The sequence below is a fragment of the Apium graveolens genome, chromosome 5 (assembly GCF_009905375.1).
Source record: "Apium graveolens cultivar Ventura chromosome 5, ASM990537v1, whole genome shotgun sequence".
Lineage (NCBI taxonomy): Eukaryota > Viridiplantae > Streptophyta > Magnoliopsida > Apiales > Apiaceae > Apium > Apium graveolens.
In genome coordinates this window covers 129243443-129263600 of record NC_133651.1, presented here as the reverse complement: position 1 = coordinate 129263600, position 20158 = coordinate 129243443, and the positions used below count along the sequence as shown (strand labels likewise).

Sequence of the window (20158 nt, the reverse complement as noted above, 5' to 3'; positions counted from 1 at the left end):
CTCAATTAAAACATCCTACATTAATTGTCATGTCAATCTGTACAAATTTTTGTACAAAATTCTGTACACATAGCACTACTGTTTTTAGCATTAAGATGTACACAAACAATTGCGACCACTGCAGCTACAACCTACAACCTTTTAAGCTTTCGTTCTTTATCAATTCTTTGTCGTTCTGCTAGAAGATCTAAATCTTGAAATGTCATGGCAGTTAGTTATATGTACAGTTATAAACATGGTATGCATATCAAGTGCAGAAAATTGTACATAAACACAAGGCCAATGTGTTATCAAGCAAGTATATTAGGCCAAACATTGATTAAACTCCATCATCATATGGAAAAGATGTAGAATCAAGCCATTCCTGACCAGAAATAAAATCCGAAACAGTAAAATTGGAGGCATCGTGGTAATCCATTATGTGATACCCTGGCCAAGTAACTCTATTGTCCGTCGCAGAACCTGGTCCATTGTTATCATATTCACCATAATACAATGTGTCTAGGCCATTGTCATCACTCCATTTTGTCCACCCTTCCGGGCTAATGAAATCATCAATGAATGACTCTATATAGACTGTCCGGGAGTACACTTTCCACGGTCTCCCTAAATAGCTCTTGACGCGGCTAGAATTTGTGTACAGGTCTTCTGTAGCTAAAATAGAACAATTCTGTAATGCCATTCCAGTTTCCATGTCTAGGGACTCTCGGGACTGAGCTGTTATGACAGTGAATTGTCCCGGCAATGGCATTTTTGACACAATGTTACATCCTTGAAAGACCACAGCTGCATTGCCAAATATGTAGTCTATGGTGCCATATATGTCACATTCTCTATAAAATTGTCGAAATGAGTGACTGTACAATGTATCTTGGTAACCATTAATGGTGCACCTGTACATTGCTGTGAAATCTGCATTGATACGAAGAGCTACCGCTTGATGCTTCTCTGGTCCGGCCGTGTTCTCAATGGTTATGTCTCGTGCCAGAAATCCCTCAGCAGAGACCGCTGCAATTGATCGAATTTCAGAACAGGGAAGAAGGAAACAGTAAAATTAGTATATGCCCCCACAAAGATTACCAAACTATTGTTAATCATATTATTGTGCAAGTGCTCTCGTACAAAAACTATATACCTATCAGGCAGGATATTAATTTAACTATGTGGATGTGGGACTCTCTTGGTTTATAGCCAGTCCGTTAATTTGCTAGCTCAAAAGTCTATTTGTAGTAGTCAAATTCCACACTTGAGCTATCAAACACTGTTGACTCTCCTAAAATTCTAAGTATATTGTGCTTAAACGTCAATAAACTGATTTAACTATTTGAGATTGAAGATAAAAAGCGATCGACTATTCATTGATTTACAGGATGCAGTATGTAATAGTTACCTACGGTCGCAGATCTGAACGTAGTCCATCCGTCACCAACACTTCTGTTCCCGGTGACAAAAGTGACATCGCTTCCATCTCCAAGCAGCACCATATTTGGTTTATAGCTAGGAATGTCTATATTTTCTGCGTAAACCCCTTGGCTAATGTAAATGAAAATTCTACTATCAATACTATTATTTGGAGCAAAATCTATAGCTTCACTAATAGTCGTAAAGTTTCCAGAGCCGTCAGCAGCCACTGTAAGCACAACTTCTGTTGGTGCTTCATAATCATCCTCCAAAATCCTCCGATCCTTTTTTGACAGCCACTTTGGAAATTCTAAAAGGCTACGGTTATGATGGCCTATAGTTTCTGCTTTACTACGACCTCGCCTAGACTTGGAAACAATGGATAATGAGTTGCTAACATGTTGATAAGTAGTGATTATGGAATCAACCAAAGCTTGTTTAGAAGGCCCGGATGCAGAATCCAGGCCTTCTAAACAAGTGTTCTTGTTCGTTAGAGCTGCACTAAGGTAAGCTCTAACATCAACTAAATTACTTGTACCACTACTTTTGCTAGTACTAATTTTTGAAACCGACTTTTCTACAGCAGCATGAGTTATTTCATGAAGCTCTTTACAATCTTGGATTGTGCCCTTTTGTTTCTCAATAATATTGGTGGTTTTGGTATTGACACTAGAAAATAAATCCGAAAGCTTGGCGGTTTCGGATAAGGTTGATTGAAGGGAATGGAGGAGGAAAGAAATAATGTTGGTGGGGATATTTAGGGAGATAGAGAGTTTAAGGGAGTCAAAGCAAAGATGAGGGTAAGGTGTGGATTTGCAGAGTGAGTGAATAGAAGAAAGGTTTTGAGGAGAATGTAAACAAGTTTTAGTAGATGGTGTTAAAGCCCATGAAGTTGTGCACAGAAGTAAGGAGAGTAAAACTGAAGACCTGCAAATAATAGAGAAGGCCATTGCATGAGACATGTAAGAAAAAGGAGCAGGGTGATGTGTTTCTTATATAGTTCACAGGTTGTATTGTATACCAGAGAAGCTCTACTTCAAGCAACTTGCTTCTTCTTTGGTCTTTTCCCTCTTTCAGCAGCTAACTACATACCACTACATATCCATATCCATGTCACATAATAATACATGTTTATTATTGGGTTTTATCCTTAAAGTTTTAGAAGATCCACTAGTTTGTCCAAAAATCTGTAAGATAAAAAAGGCCTAAATGAATGTTTTCCAAACTGCAGATAGCATGATGTGGGAGTTGCGAGTAATGTACAAATTATTGCAAGCAAAGCAATGCACATTTGAAAGAAGTCGGATTAGAAAATCGCAAACTTCACGAGCCAGTGCGAGCAAGGCAAATTGGTTGAATGTGTAATACGAGTAATGTGCAAACTATGCAACTAAACTTTTTTCGTAAAGAATAATACGTGTAACGTGATGGAGTAACCTTTTTTCGTAAGGAATAACCTGTTTAATGTAATACCATCAAATTGAATACAATCTGTTTTAGATGATCATGTTCAATCAATCTCAGACCGTCAGACAAAGGATTCTTCAAGGTTGTTCAAATTCTGATTCACGAGATGGACAGAGAGGGTAAGGAGTACCTGCTACCATGTGCACTAAGTAGGGGTGTATGTTGTTCGGATCGGATCGATTTTGAGGTAAAAGTCGAACCAAACCGCGAATATGGGTTTTAAAAAATTGTCATCCGCAACCGTAAATGTTGTTGCGGTTAACCGCGTCATTTGCAGTTGCGAATTTGCGGTTATTGCAGATCGGTTTGCGGTTCAACCACTTATTTTAAAATAATTAATAATTTGCAAAAAAAAAATTCAGAATATTAATAAATTAAAGTTTAAGTTACGTGATAAATTACATTTAAAAATAAAATATAAACTAATACTCCGTGTGGAGTAAGGATACTAAAAACATATAAAAATGTGGAGGCGAGAAAAAAAAGAAAAGGATAAAAAAAAATTAGATGTTGATTATATTTTTTATTTGTTTGGTTATATATCTTATAATGATTGTGAATCTTATGAACGAAGTCTTAATATTAACCTAAGATTAGTTGATAAATGTGTATACTTATTAATTTATATGATATCAACTACATTTTTGGAAATATATTTTATTATTAATATATGTTGCGAGTTGCGATTTTTAAGAATTTAAAACCACATCCAAACCGCGAATGAGCGGTTTTTAAAATTTAAATTCACAACCAACCCGCGTTTCGCAATTATCCGTAAATGCGGTTCGGTTACGAGCGGTTGAGCAATTGGATGCGGTTGAGCAGTGTACACCCCTAGCAATAAGTATGATTTGGTTTATTTGAGCTAGGGGTTGAATATGATGCCACATTTTCTAAAAACAAAAAATATTCTGAAATTTTCTTGGTTTTTTGTTTCCTCAAGGAAGAGAGAATTAAAAAGAGTATATATAATAATATCGGAAGTGAATGAAAATGAATAAAGGACAAGAAGCCAAATGCTAAGGTATCAGTAGTCTACTAGTAAGCACATAAGCAGGAGAGGATTGTAGTGTTTGGCCTAATGTGACGGTGTACAGAATCACGAAGATACTACTCACTCAATTCCTGTGATGAATTGATTTGGATGCGACACTCGTTTGGATTTTTTTTTATTATTTCCAACTGGACTACGTGTTTCATAAGTTGTTTGACTTTTTTTAGTTTGGTAGTCCCTCCGTCCCTAAAAACGTTTCCTATTTATGTTGTATACGTTTGTCAATGCACACTTTTGATTGTTAATATTTTTAATTTCGTATTAGTATTAAATATAAAAACTTCATTTGTATTAATGTACCCATAAATACGAATATAACAAAATCACTCATGACTATGTTTGATCTTATAGATTAGACGTAAATTAGTAGTCAATCGCTTACCATGAATAGTATTAAAAATCAAAATGGGAAGAATATTATGGGAGAGAGGGAGTACTAAACTACAATAACTAATTATGCAAATGTAATCTATCTATCTATATTAAATTATAATAAACGAAACAGTAAAAATTTGGTAGTCGGTCGGTCAGTACTTACTAAAATTACTTAATTATCCTTATTTAATTATTCTAATTCTAATTATTGGGTCGATCAATTAAATTGATATTGAAATCAACTTCCTCTATTGATTTACTAATTTCAATTCTATTTTATATCGAACTCTATATCATTATAATTTATATTAAATTCAACTTCTTTTACCAATTTATGTTTTAATTCATATCGAGTTTCATATTATTCTAATTTCTTACTTCGGACTAAATTAAATTTAAGCAAACTAAATATAATTATTAAGATTTAGTTGATATATCATGTGAATTGAGTTAAGATAAATAGTAATACTATCAATCCTTCTAAAAAAATTATAATAATGAACTTGGATAAATAAAATAATTTTTTTTATTTATCCAGGATAAAAAAATACATTATAAAATTAATTCAGACTAAAACAAAACTAAAATAAAAATACAATTCGACCAACAAAAATAAAACCATATATACTAAATATTCAGTCTAAAACAAAATTATCTCATTGATCCGAACTTAAAAAAATTAAAATTAAACTAAAAATAATTAGTTTGATTTGGTTTGTGTAATGGGCATCGGTCTAAATTAAAATAATGTAAACCAATGATCCGAGATAAATCAAATTAATATTAGACTAAGTATAATTCATATCCTATTAATGTAAACTAAAAAATAAAATTTTAATTAATACATAAATATTTATTTTTTAGAATACACATTGAATTATCAATAAAACTATATCGTTCAATTAGTAATATTGTCTTTTTCAAATATCTTTTATAGAATTATAGTTAATCGATTAAGTAATCATCATGCTAAAATAATATTTCTTAAGGTCTCAACATAATGGAGACATTATATTTTTACCCTCAATAAAATAATAATTTTGTTATAATAACATTTCCCCCCTTACCAATGCTATCAGTTTAAATAACTTTAAATTTTGAACATATACGTGTACTAATATAATTATTATGAAGTCATATCATTTAAAGTTCTAATGAACAAAATTAAGAATTGAATTCAAATTATATAATATTGAAAAAAATCTGTGCGATCCGTACATCGCACGAGTTTTAAGCTAGTATTCTTTATTATTAATAGCAAAATCTTGTATATTTTTTACTAAAAGTATCAAAATACCAAATATTGGTACTCAACTCACATAAGTTGACTTTTATTCTCTATAAATTTTGTTTTCAACACAAATTGACTTCTATTTCCTATAAACTTTATTTTTTATACATCCAATCGACTATTTACTTTTATAAAAATAAAAATTATATTTAAGGGAATTTATGAATTACATTAAATTTTTATTAAGTTATATTAAATTAAGTAAAATAATATATATTTACTTTTAATTTGAAAAACTACTAAGTACCAAGTAAACTACTATTACGAATTGACTTAAATTCTCTATCCTTATTTTCTATTAGTTAGTGTTCATTCTAGTGTGAGTTTACTTTTAAATTGGATAATATCATTTTAAAAATAATTAAATAATAGTAAATAATTTTACTGACATTTATTAACTTTTAAACTGAAAATTATTCATTTGAAGATCGTCTTTGTTACTATTCATTACAACATTCATTTACTTTTAAGTTAAAAAACTTTTTTTAACAATAACAAATTTATGGGTTGTATTTATATTATGTTAAGTAATATTAAATTAAGTATAATAACATCTATTTATTTTTAATTAAAAAAATATTATTTATCAATAAATAAGTAATATTAAATAAACTATATTGAAAAAGCTAATTATAAGATAATTATCAAATACAATTAAATAATATTAAATTATCTAAAATTACAAATATTTGGTTCATAAGATATATATACAATTCGTTTCACAACAACAAAACTAATATACTAGATTTATATATCAAGTAAAATAATGCAAAATTAGAATTATACTGGAAAATTTCATAAGTGATTCGATTACTTTTAACCACATAACTATACTTTACAAATACTAATTTAATGTTTGATATTAATATGTTAATTTCAATCTGTATTTCGCGCGAAATATGTATTCAATTATTTACATATACCGATTCAAAGTTTTTAATTTTGGGCCCGTGTTTCACACGAGTTATCAACTATATTTATATTAATAAGCGAAAGCATGTTTTTTTAAAACACGTTAGTACCAAATTTTAGTACTCACTAGAAAATTATACAACTATTTTTAAAATGTTATGTAATTAAATCTCAACCAACACAAATTAACTTCTACTCTCTGTAAACTTTATTTTCACTTCAGTTTTTATTTTTTAGTTTTTATTTTTTAGTGTACATCTAATCGTCAATTTACTTTTAAATAATCATATTAGTAAAAGTTAATATGTTAGATTTATATAAATAAATAACTAGGTGCATAACTAGAACTATACGGTGGAATTTCAAAATTACACTTAATATCAATTTTTTAACTACATAATTTAACGACATTTATTTATTATATTTTGATAAGTATTTCAAACGGATTACGAGATTCACTTTTATGTAAATAATAACTTGATACAATATTTAATTTCGGGTCGTGATTCGCACAGTCTACCAACTATTAGTTTGTAATTTATGTTCAAACATTAAAAAATGATGATAGTTAATTTCTAGTAAATAGATAAAAATCTTTATCTTCAATACTAAGAAATGTTCATATATGAACTATTTGACTAATATCAAATTTCTAATTCTTTTGGCAACATATTTAAATATAATTTCATAAATTAATAACGGAAAAAATATCAAGTTACCCACTGGTTTTGTTCAAATGTATCAAGTAGGTCCCTAATCTCCGATTTGACTAAGTTTAACACTAATTACGTCTTATTGTACTAGCAGTTAGAGTCAATTCATCTTTCTAGTCAAAGTAAACGGTCAACGTCAAGACTCCTGTTAGTTTGTGACATGACGCCCTGTTAGATATTGAATGCAAAGAAATATAACACAGAGGGGGAAGGGTTGAATGTGTTTCTTGGAATTTACTTGGCTTTTGAAACTGTTTGGATTATAGTTGAACAAAGCAATTAAGAAATATATAAATATTATGTTTAACAGAAATTACATAAAATACAATATATTAAAAACTAACTTAATTGTATTAATTAAATTTGTCTTGCTACAAATCTGTGTTCTTGAAAATAAGAACTGAGCTTCCATCTTAAGAGAATACAAGATTATTCTAGATTTGATTGTTACTCCTAAACTAAGGACCCGTGCATGCTTTATAGACTAGAAACACGATTTCACAAAACTTCCACTAAAATGTACTAAACCAATTTCTAAAGCAACCTTGTCTATTTTGTTTTCCGGTGTTAGCAAATTTGTGCAGAATCTTGCAGGTCAGTGACCATCCTTTGTCCCGTGAATCTTGGCCCTTGATCTTGTATTCTTCAAACTGTTTTTGTAAACTTTCCAATTCAGTGAATGAATTGTTTGTTGACTGATAATCTTGAATTTTGAACTTGTCTGTATTCTGAATTTGAGATAGTATGTCGAGATCTCTTTTTGTTCTGTAGAGAAGTAACATATCAATAAGTGAAATGACTTATCGATATCTCGAGTTCTCAACATATGTAAATGACTTGTCGAGGTCTCTAATTCTCGACATGTAGAATAACTTGTCAACATCTTTAGTTCTCGATATAGGCTTTTGACTTGTCGAAATCTTGAGTTCTCTACATGAAGAATTTGACTTGTCAATATCTCCGAGATCTCTACATGCAGAAATGACTTGTCGATATCACTAAGATCTCTACATACACATTTTGACTTGTCGATATCTTTGATATCTACATGAGGTATTGACTTGTCGATATCTCCGAGATCTCTACATGAGGTATTGACTTGTCAATATCTCCAGTTCTCTACATCTTTGTTTGATTTATCGATGTCTGAGATCTCTACATGCAGAAATGACTTGTAGATATCTTTTGGGACTTCTCTACAAGTCATCTTGGAGTTCTCAAATGACTTCGCGATATCCCCTGATATGTGACTTGTCGATATCTTGACTTAAAATATTTTTCCTAGAACACCATTATTCAACTCCAAGCTTCTAAATTTTTCTCTGAGGTATGATCATGACTTGATCTTCTTCCAAAGTTTATTCCTTAGCTTGAAACTGTTCACAGAAAAATCTCTCAGTCTAATCTACAATTCTTTTTTACAAACTCAAGGAATACAAATATTGATTATCATACAACTTAACCTTAGGGTTGTCAAAATGACTTAGTCTTATAATTCTACAGGCATGTCTTGCACAACAATCACCCCCAATTTGTGAGAAGATTGTTTATCATAAATTCATGCCTAATAAAAAGACTAAATCCAAGCGAAAATCAAATAAAATAAAATTGATAGATTGACAAAATACACTTTTTATACATTGATCATTTACATCAGTTCACAATTACAAACATTAGGTGAATTTCTCATAACCAGGCTCTTTTCTAATGGGGTCTTTGATTTTGACTAGCTCTTCAAGTTCTTCAATAATTTCAGTCCCTCTTAGAGTTTCCACCAGTTTGAGCCATTCTTCCAATGAGTAATTGTTGAGAAGTTGAATTCTAAATCTTGAGAATCTGCTGTAATATCCGGGAAAAATTATGTAAATATTATGTGTTAAATAAATAAATATGATGTGTTTTACAAATTTAAAGTGATTATTGTCATGATATATTTATGGTATAGCTGTTATGTGTGCTTCTGTGCGGGCCAGAAAATTTTTCGATCGATTAAGATATGTTTAACTGCAATTATATGACTTCATCTGCAATCGGGGCGCATATTTATTAGCGACTTTATTAAGATACTCGTTTTATTTCATTTTACGCGTGTTTCAATGCATTTTATGTGTTATCGGGTTTTCTGGTAATTTAGGGATCGTTCCTGTTTTTCAAAAAAAAAAATCAATGGACCGGGACCCCACCGGGATGTTAAAACCCACAAAATTTGTATTCGTATTTTTATAAAATTAAAGATTCCTCAAATAGTTCGTGTTTTCGTATTTTTGGATTATTCATAATTTTCGGGGAATTTTGGTATAAATGTTGTTGTTATTTACAAATAATATTTAATAATAAATTATTAGATCCGGGCTTGTTATTTTTAATTACGAAATAAAGAGTACCGCTTGGTGATTTATCGGATGTTATTTTCATTAAGTATAAATGGTCTTCGTAATTATCTGCTTAATTTATAATTTATAAAAAATAATCAAAAATCAAAACCTATATGATAAATACAGTTTCTTTTTCTCTCTTCATTATCCGATAAGCATATGCAAGTTTCAGTTTTCGGAGTTCATCTGGTTCCTGCGATCTAGTTGTCGTGTTAGTGTATTCTTGATACCAAATTATAGCTTGGGAAGAGACGATCGTTTTGGCATCAATTACACGAACTAAGGTTCGATATATACCAAGAACGACTTCGTCGTTTTTTTTGTTGCGATTTGAGCCTTATTTTTCTGTTAATTTTCTAGTGATTTTGATGTTATATAATCATTCCTGACATTGTTTAGAGTGAATTCATATATAAAATCAGACGAATTGATGTTGTGAAGTGCTGAATCAAGTTTTTGGTTTTTACTCTTTTTATTTTTACTTTCTCCAGTTGATACGTGTTGTGATTGTTGTTTATGAATATATAAACGTGTTTGAATGTTTCTCAGCCTTGATTTGAGATATTATTTTTCGAATTTAGGTAAGAAACGAGTTGTTTCCTGATTTCGCCGGAAAACCGCGAAGAACACCGCTGTTCTTCGTTTCTGGGTTGATTGTTTTGCCGAAAATGGTGTTCAGGTGGGAGTTTGATGTCGTTACTGTGAGTTCTGGACTGTGGGAGATATTCGGAGTTGATTTGGACTGAGAAGCAATAGAAATCGAGTCGTTTTGAATGTTTTAGGCCGGAGTGGGAACTCGCCGGAAGTCGGCGAGACTCGCCGGTTTCTGGGTTTGTCCCCAGATTCCGGCCGAGTTCGTCAGAATTCCGGTTGTGTTCTTCAACTCCCCTCTGTTTGATCCGATTGCCTCCTCCCCTGTTCCCCCAAATCTGTTTCTGCATTTGTTTTTTTATTTATTTTAAAATCATTTTCTAAATTCCAAAAATCATTTATTTTATATTTAAAAATCATTTACTTATTATTATAATTCTAAAAAAATAAATTATTTTCTTAATTATTTTTAAATTCCTAAAATTATGTTCTTTAATTGTTTTCAGAAATAAAATTTGATTTAATTATTTATAGTTTATTTTAGTTAATTATTTATGAATTTAATTAATTGATTAAAAATCAATTAATTAATTAATTTTATTTATAAATAGTTAAATAAATGTAAATTGTTTATAATTAATCCAAATAATTCCTAAAAATTATTTTTCGACTTTTAAAAATTATTTTTTGGTATTTAAAAAAAAATCAACTAATATGATTATTAATTGATTTATTTCCATTTATTTCTTATTTTATTCATAATAATTAAACCGTTCGTCCGTTTAATACGAAACGAACGCGTACAGACTCAGAAAAATATTACGCTTCCAATAAAAATACTTTTGAGACCTAATTTCTTTTGTATTGCAATGTCATTTGATTTGTGTATCAGTTTGAGTCGATATTTGATCGGTAAATGCTAATATTGACCTAATTTTCATTCTGAACGCACTGAGACGTACCTTTTAATGATCTGACTTATGTGTTATATGAAATATGTGAGTACGTGTTATACGAATACCATGATTACGTGTTACGTGATATACATGCTATCTGTTACAGTTTTAAAATGCCATGCTAGTTATAAACGATCGGGTAGATGTCAAAACGTATAGTTACGTCGATTGAGTTTAGTTCTGTCAATTAAGATAGTCCTTTTGTTTATAGAATCAAGTAGCAAGGAGTGCAGTCAAGTGTTAGACGGAGATAGTAGCCAGCATCTATAAGCAGAGTTATAGTAAGAGGTTATCGAGCATACCAGGCAAGTACCTTTAACTTCACTTATTGTTCAAGTGACGTTTATTTCGAATCATATTATGCAAGTACTTATATCTTCATTTATCATTCAATTGATATTGACTCTGAACTTTATTCTTTCGATTTCCATACTATTCTAAGTTCAGAATAGTTAAACGTTTTATATTTTGCTATAAATTACTCTATACAGTGGAACATTGAATTGAGATTAGCAAATAACTAATTGTTCTAGTTATTTCGCCATCGATTGTTGAGATAACTCTGGACCATGAAGAATGGGGAGTTATATGGTTAAGGATGTTCTTTAATTCGACTCCTTTGATCAAAATGTTTTATGGATTGGATGAATGCCTAAGTGACCGGGACGGACGGTCCAGCGGAGGGCTATTTCTATGCGTTGTATGAAATACTATGACACCATTTTTGCCACAGGCAGGTATATTGCCTTTTTAATTGAGTACTCGTATTTTGGGGACATGTTTCTATGAATCATGACCTTGTGCTATCACACGGGCTGATCAGCATGTGATAGTACGTCCGTCGGAGTTAGATTCCAATCTAAAAATTATTGTCCATTGTTGATAGCTTGAGAAGCTTTTATTATTAATCAAATATTACTGATATTTTTATCATGTTGTTCAATTATTATCATGATGTGATTTATCATTTCGAACACATTTTATACTGCTTGCTGAGCATTTCTTTCGCTCATACTTGTTTATCAATCTAATCTTTCAGCTAAGCCAGAACAGGCTTGAGATCCAGGTTTGATCAGAGGTCTAGTGCTTGTAAATAGTTTGGTGTGTTTCCAGGTAGATAGTTTGGGACGCTTGAATAGTTTAAAGGTTTGTAATAAAATTTGAATAATTTGTAAAACTAATTAGACTTATGGTTTGTAATAACACTTGGTTTGTATTAGTGCCTGTTCCATACTATAACCTGTGATCGATCCAGTTGCATGCAAGGGGTCATATTTATTATATTATTCCGCTGTGATTATTTTATTTTGGTTTATTGGCTAGTGACCCCCAAATCTAGACCCCGGGTTTGGAGGGCGTCACATCTGCCAATCTTGATATTTAGAAAATGTACATCCTTAGAAATTCTGCTTAACCCCCTCATCTTCAATTCATTAGATCTTCTTTCAAACATCTCAATTTCTTCAGCATATTTTCTTTCTCTTTCCTCCCTCTCAACTTTTTCCCTTGCAAGCCTGATATCCCTTTCTCTCAACCTTTCAACCAACACAGCCTTCCATATTCTTGTACTGGAATCCTTAGCCTTCATCAAACTGATCACCCTCTTCAATTCTACAGTGGAAAATGTATCTATTACTTCTTTACTCAGCAAAATGAAAGAGTTATCCTTGTATTAGATCCTGACTTCTCTCAGAGAAATAACCCAAACTTTAACTATATCCTCAGCTAGTTGCTGGTGATAATCATAATCTGTTATGCTCCTTGAAACTGGTGGAAAGTCATCCTGATTGAAACAGTTCCAGATGGCACCAGCATTAGCTTGAATTTTTCTTTGTTTTCTTCCTGCAGTCTTGAAGTGAGTTATGGTTGGAGATTTGAATGAAGGTGGTTTTGATATTTTTTTAAGGAGACTTGGTTGGTTGTGATAGGTGTCATGAATATAGAGTTTGCAGTTGGCTTGTATGGGTACTTGGGTTTTTGAGGTTGGATTGATTGAGTGTCTGTTTAGCAAGGTTTAAGAGTTTGAGTTTGGTGAATTTGTGATATTTGAGTTCCTTGGACATTCTGTTGTTTTAAGAGTTTGTTTTGTCATATTATTTGAGATATCATGTCTAATATGTTTCATGTTTGGTTTTCAGATCTTAACAAACAGTATATATCAGTACTTACTGAAATCAGTACTGGAAATCAGAAATTAAGGATATTAGAACTTAGGTTATCAGAAGATAAATATCAGAAGATAAATATCAAAACTTAAGTACAGGAGAACTTACAGTTAAGGGAGGAAGCTGATTTACAGGAAAGAAGATCGAGAGTAATACAAAAGAAGATATGCATGGAAAGAGTTAGAAGATAAGAAGACTTGTATAAGATATCTGATTGATATATTTTAGGAGACATAATTATATTCCATATCAATTAGAAGTTATCTTGTAACTGTGTACTATATAAACACAGACATAGGTTTACACTATATGTGTTATCATTATCGAGAAGATCATACATTGTAACCTAGAAGCTCTCGTGATATTTGTTCATCACTGAGTTAGAACGGTTCCATTATAACAGAGTTTATTATATTGAATATATCTATTTACTGTTACTTGTGTTCGAAATCGATTTGATTGTATTACACATTATATTCAACCCCCTTCTACAGTGTTGTGTGTCCTAACAATTGGTATTAGAGCTTATCTGTTAACACACATACAGTAAAGATCCAAACAGTCATGTCTGAAGAAGTAGAAAATCCAACCAAGCCCGCCAAAACTGAAGAAACTAAAAACACTCAAATCCACAGTCAATATAAGACTATTAAGGTTCCCATACTGAGACCTTCTGAGTATCCCATATGGAAAGTGAAGATGGCTATGTTTCTGGAAGCTACAGATCTAAAATACCTTGACAGAATTAATGAAGGACCGCATAAGCCAACCAAGCTCTCTGTTGTAGTTGCAGATCAGCCAGCAAAGACCATACCAAAGGAGAAAAGTGAGTATACAGCTGAAGATATCTCATCCATTGCCAATGATGCAAAGGTAAGGCATTTGTTGCATAGTGCCATTGATAATGTCATGTCAAACAGGGTAATTCATTGCAAGACTGCAAAGGAGATATGGGATGCTTTGGAGACAAGATGCCAGGGAACTGATGCAATCAAGAAGAACAGGAGGACTATACTCACTCAAGAGTATGAGCACTTTGATTCAAAAGCTGATGAGTCATTAACTGACTTATATGATAGGTTTGTCAAACTCTTGAATGATCTGTCACTGGTGGACAAGGAATATGATCTTGAAGATTCAAATCTAAAATTCCTTTTAGCTCTTCCTGAAAGTTGGGATTTGAAGTCTACTACTACAAGAGACAACTATGCTCTTGATGAAACTACTCTTGATGAAATTTATGGTATGCTCAAGACTTATGAACTTGAGATAGATCAAAGGAGCAAGAGGCATGGGAGAAAGTCAAGGACAGTTGCTCTTAAAGCTGAGGAGGAATCCCCCAAAGTGGCTGTCTCAAAAAAAGGCAAAGGAAAGGCTCTCATCATAAAGTCTGATTCAGAATCATCAAGTTCTGATGATGATGATTCAGAAACTGAAAGTTTACCTGAAATAGATGTTGATGAAGAGATGATGAAATTTTGTGCTCTTATGGTGAATGGTATCACAAAGATAGCCTACAGGAAATTCAGAAGGGGAAAGAAGTTTTCCAGGAAAGGTGTAAGTGCTGATAAGAAAGGGTTCAGAAAGTCTGAAGTCAAAAGTGCAAAGTCTGACAGAGGAGACAACTCAAATGTCAAATGTTACAATTGTGGTGAAAGAGGCCACATATCTCCTGACTGTAAGAAAGGAAAGAATGACAAAGGCAAGGCACTTGTCACAAAGAAGAAAAGCTGGACAGTCTCTTCAGATTCTGAAGATGAGGTGAATTATGCTTTAATGGCAAATATTGATGGCAACCCTGAAACTGCTGAATTGAAGGTACCTCAAACAACTTATGCTTTACATACTGATGATATTACTGAGTTGAGATTATATCTTAAAACCATGTTTATTAGCTACAGAGATCAAACCTTAACATGTGAAAGATTAACTTCTGAAAATCTTGCTTATATGAAAAGGAATGATTATTTAGAAAAAGAGTTAGTTATGTTCCATCAAACTCAGAAAGAAAGAGATGATGCTTTTTATGTTAGAGATGAATTGCTAAAATTGAATAAATCTCTAAAAACTGAGTTAGAAAAAGAAAAAGAGATTATCAGGATTTGGACTAACTCTGGCAGAACAACTCAGAATTTATTAAGTAGTGGAAACTGAAAAGAGGGCTTAGGTTATGGAGATGATAAAAGTGAAAAAAGAACTGAAAAAATTGAGCCAATTGTTGTTAAACAAACTTCTAAGCCAAAGGTAAATCCTGTTAAGTTTGTAGCTAAAACTGTAAAGTCTGATTCTAAAAAGATGAAAGAGTCTGTGACAGAAGTTAAGGAGAAGTTAACTTCTGACAAATTAGAACAGGATAAACCAGCTGCAGTCAACATAGGCTTAATGACAAAGAAGCAACTTAAGCATAAGCTGAAAGAAATAAGGAATGTCAACAAGGTAAAGGCAACTAGGAAAAATAGGAATGGAAAGGAAGGTGTGAATAAAAGCAATAATTATATGCCTGTTCCTAATACTCCTAGAAAGAAATGTTATAATTATGGAAACTCTAACCATCTTGCTTCTTTTTGCAGGAAGAATAAGAATATAAACTCTTTACCTCCTAAGTCAGGAGTTAAGAGTCAGTCTGTTAGATTTAAGCCACAAAATCCTTATTTTCATTGTGGTACTTTATGGCACTACATTAATACTTGTAAGGAATATCATAGTTTGTACTATGATTATTATCAAATAAAACCTTCTTTGAAGAAAGTTGCTTTAGTTCCTTCTAGTGTAAAGTCTGATGCAAAGTCTGATATAAGTTCTGATAAACAGCATGTTAGCATAAACTCTGATATTAAATCCGCTGCAAATGCTAACAAACTTAAAAAGGCCAAATGATCCAAGCAAGTACGGGTCCTTAAAACTAACCATTAATGGTCTTTGTGATTGCAGGGCAACAGGAAAAACATCCTAGTACTGGATAGTGGATGTTCAGGACATATGACTGGAAATAAAGCCCTGCTCTCAGACTTTGTGGAGAAAACTGGCCCAGGAGTTTCTTATGGAAATGGCAACATGGGAAAACTCTGGGATATGGCAATATTAATCTTGGGAATGTCATCATTGAAACAGTAGCTCTTGTCTCAGGACTTAAACACAATCTGCTGAGTGTGAGTCAAATCTGTGACAGAGGTTATCATGTGGATTTCTTTGAAGAATGATAAGTAGCATTTTATACCACCTAGAACATCTTAAAATGGCTTAAATTGGTGCCTTGAAATCAAGTATTTTGTGTATTTGATGCGTTTTTCTAGTGTTTATGCATTTCAGGGTATTAGTTGCATTTCGGAGGAGTAATCATCAAGAATAAGCCTTGGCATGTGTTCACCATTACGAGAGGAAAGAAAGGGGCAGATTACGGCGAAGAAACGGAGCAAACTCAGCATATTTCCAGTAGGGTCCTGAGCGCCCGCTCAGCTATGCTGAACGGCCGCGCAGGGTCGGGGAAAAAAGATAAATTATTTTAGGACTTCTACTTCTGTTTGGCTTCCACTTCAATGTAATCTGAGTTTTATGGGACTATTATATAAGTAGATTTAGAGACGTTTTCACGAGGTTGGATCGTGATATTAAGCAAGGAGCGAAGGAGATAAGGAAGAAGACCGTTTTAGCACACAGCAACGAAGAGGAAGCATATTTTCTTGTGATTCTTATTTTGTTGTAACGTTGGATGCTAGTTTTCTTACTTTGAACCTAATAACTCTTGTGACGTACTCTGATTTAATATAATTAGTTTAGTTATTATTTTCTTGTGTTTGTTTATCATGATTTCATATGAACCCATGATGACGATAAGTGCTATTATGGGCTAATCGTGATCATGGGGTCGTAACGGATTTACTATGGAATTCTTTAGTTAATTGTTTAATACTTTAGTGTGTGATGATTGTATGATATCTAGTATTGGTTGTGCGTATTCGTCTTATGTGCGTCGCGAACGTATAAGATAGGGTGTTAATCTCTTGTGAAGCGACGGTGGATCTTGAGATTTAGAACTTGCCATGCTAGCATAGGTTCATGTATGATGTGCATGATTAGTGGGTAACTCTAACAGTTTTATTCGCCCTGTGTAATCAAAAGGAATAATTTGTGCTTAAATCATTATGTTGTCAATTTCTGTAGACATATAGGAACTCAACATAATTGATGCCTATTCAACTTCTATCTTAATTGTGGATGCTTGGTAGAATGGTATTAGTACAATGAAAGTTGGCTTTTATCAGTTTCGTGTTATTTGATTAATATCATCACTGTCATATGCTAAAGGTAATAACAATAACTATTGAAGGAAGTAGTAATGAAGTTGTGATCTCATGAGTGTTTTAATATTGTTAATTGAAGTGTTATTTAAGTGATAAATTAAGTAATTAATTGTAGTCAATATTTAGTCAACAATTCTAAGTGTTAGTGTCTTAACATTGAGAAGTAATCATACATTGGTGCGTGAGTTTAATTAAACAATAATTAGTTTGAGTCTCTGTGGGAACGAACTAGAAAGTATTCTATATTACTTGCAAACGCGTATACTTGCGTGTATTATTAGCGCGTGTTATCGCCGTAACAAAGAACACTGTAAAGTTGTAAGCAATTCTACAGGCAAAGTGGTTCTAAAAGATTACAGGCATGGTAACATTTATGAAGCCAGACTTTCAACAAGTTCTGATGGTTCTGCAATCTGTCTGTTGAGTAGAGCATCAATTGAAGAAAGCTGAAATTGGCACAAAAGACTCTCTCATTTAAACTTCAACAACATAAATGAGCTTGTAAAGAAAGATCTTGTGAGAGGACTGCCAAAATCAGTGTTTGCTCCTGATGGCCTTTGTGATTCATGTGAAAAGGCAAAACAAAGAAAATCTTCTTTCAAGAGCAAAACTGAGTCATCAATTCTTGAGCCTTATCACCTACTGCATATTGATCTATTTGGTCCAGTCAATGTCATGTCTATTGCAAAGAAGAAATATGCTGTGGTTATAGTGGATGAGTTCATAAGGTACACTTGGGTGTACTTCTTGCACAAGAAGAATGATACTGCATCTACTCTAATTGATCATGTCAGACAGTTGGATAAGTTGGTCAAAGATTCTGTTAAAATTATTGTTAGTCCCTTAACAATACAACAAGAATTACAGAAGGGGGGTTGAATGGAATTCTTGAAACTTTTTCACAAATAAAATTGTTCTAACTTAAATATATATAGATCAGTGTGAATTGATTTGCAGAGTGCAGAATAATAACTTGAAATGAATCAAAACACAAGTAATTAAAAACACAAGTCTTTAAAAACTTTCTGGTGGATTTGAATGTATCCACCAGAGATATATAATATATCAAGAGAACTCTGTGTAGCAGTTAGCTCACAGCTGCTTACAAATTGTCAACAACTAAGATTGTAGAGAAATGCTAAGAATACAGCTTACAAATGTTTCTCTCTTGGTTACTTAGTTAGTTGTTCTATTTGCTACTACTTGGTTTATATATCACCAAGATTACAAAGTAATAAGACAGGATAATAAAACATAAACTATCAAGTCTAATACTGTGCTACTTCATTACTCTATTCCAGCATCTTTGAATATCTTCACAATAGCATGGAAATGACAATGCTTCTTTGTTCTCTAAAACCCAGTTGAATAGGCTTCCACATTCCATATGCATACACTTGACGCATGTGACTGTGTTGTCACTGTCAACAGATGTTTGAATTCTTTATCCGTCGGGTTCATGATCATCCGTCGAGTTCATGATCATCCGTCGAGTTCATGATCATCCGTCAAATAACATTGTTGTTTATCCGTCGGGTGGCAATCTGACACTTGACTTCATTTCATTTATGCAGAATTACAAGACATCATCTATGTACAATTAATCAACCTATTCTGTATATCTAGTTAAAGTCAACATGACTTGAGTACTACTACAGAATCTAAACAATGTGTATGCAGAAATGTGCTACAGACTTATTGTTACATAAGCTACTCACTCGATGGATAATAAATCATCATCTGTCGGGACTATATTGAGTTATCCGTCGGGACTATAATCCTTATCTGTCGAGTGCTACATTTTTCACTAAGTAAAATTTACCAAGGTGTTTTGTTAATGAAATCATCAAGTACACAACATATACACAATAATTAGAAGAAGTGATAATGGTACTGAGTTCAAGAATTTAATCATGGAAGAGTTCTGCAAAGAGCATGAAATCAAACCGGAATTTTCTGCACCTGGAACTCCACAGCAAAATGGAGTTGTAGAAAGAAAGAACAGGACTCTCATTGAAGCTGCACGAACTATGCTTGATGAAGCAAAGCTGCCAACCTACTTTTGGGCTGAAGCTGTGCAGACTGCTTATTTTACACAGAATTCTACACTCATAAACAAGCATGGAAAAACACCATATGAGATGGTGAAGAAAAAGAAGCCAAATCTGAAATACTTTCATGTATTTGGATGTAAGTGTTTTATTCTTAAGACTCATCCTGAACAGCTGTCAAAATTTGATCTAAAAGCTGATGAAGGAATTTGTGTTGGATATCCACTTTCCACAAAAGCCTTAAGAGTCTACAATCTAAGAATAAGGGTTGTCATGGAATCTATCAATGTATCTTTTGATGATAAGAAGATTAGTGGACTTGAAGATTTCAATGATCACGATCAGCTGAGATTTGAAAATAAAGACTTAAATTCTGATTACGTAAATTCTGATGACTTAAACTCTGATCCTGTAAGTACTGATGTCATTGAATATGTGGTAACAACTCCAAAGGAAAATGCACCTGTACAGGGGGAGCAAGATGAAAATCCTGCCATATCTCAAGA

General features: G+C 32.5%; 1 protein-coding gene and 1 long non-coding RNA gene across 2 annotated transcripts; one reads left to right on the top strand and one right to left on the bottom strand.

The window, feature by feature from the left end:
• Positions 1 to 227: 227 nt before the first annotated feature.
• LOC141724494 (putative pectinesterase/pectinesterase inhibitor 12) lies at positions 228 to 2363 on the bottom strand. Its single transcript, XM_074526655.1, has 2 exons — positions 1391 to 2363; positions 228 to 1008 (listed from the first exon to the last, which is right to left on the bottom strand). The coding sequence occupies exons 1-2, from the start codon at positions 2361 to 2363 to the stop codon at positions 320 to 322; spliced, it is 1662 nt and encodes a 553-aa protein (XP_074382756.1). The 3' UTR covers positions 228 to 319.
• On the top strand, positions 1773 to 2548 carry LOC141724495 (uncharacterized). Its single transcript, XR_012576718.1, has 2 exons — positions 1773 to 1907; positions 1985 to 2548. It is a non-coding gene; the product is annotated as an uncharacterized LOC141724495 (long non-coding RNA).
• Positions 2549 to 20158: the final 17610 nt, after the last annotated feature.

Coding starts and splice junctions, on each gene's coding strand:
- LOC141724494 (XM_074526655.1), bottom strand. CDS start 2,363: ATGTCTCATGCAATGGCCTTCTCTATTATTTGCAGGTCTTCAGTTTTA. Junction 1,009..1,390: donor GTTCAGATCTGCGACCGTAG/GTAACTATTACA, acceptor GATCAATTGCAG/CGGTCTCTGCTGAGGGATTT.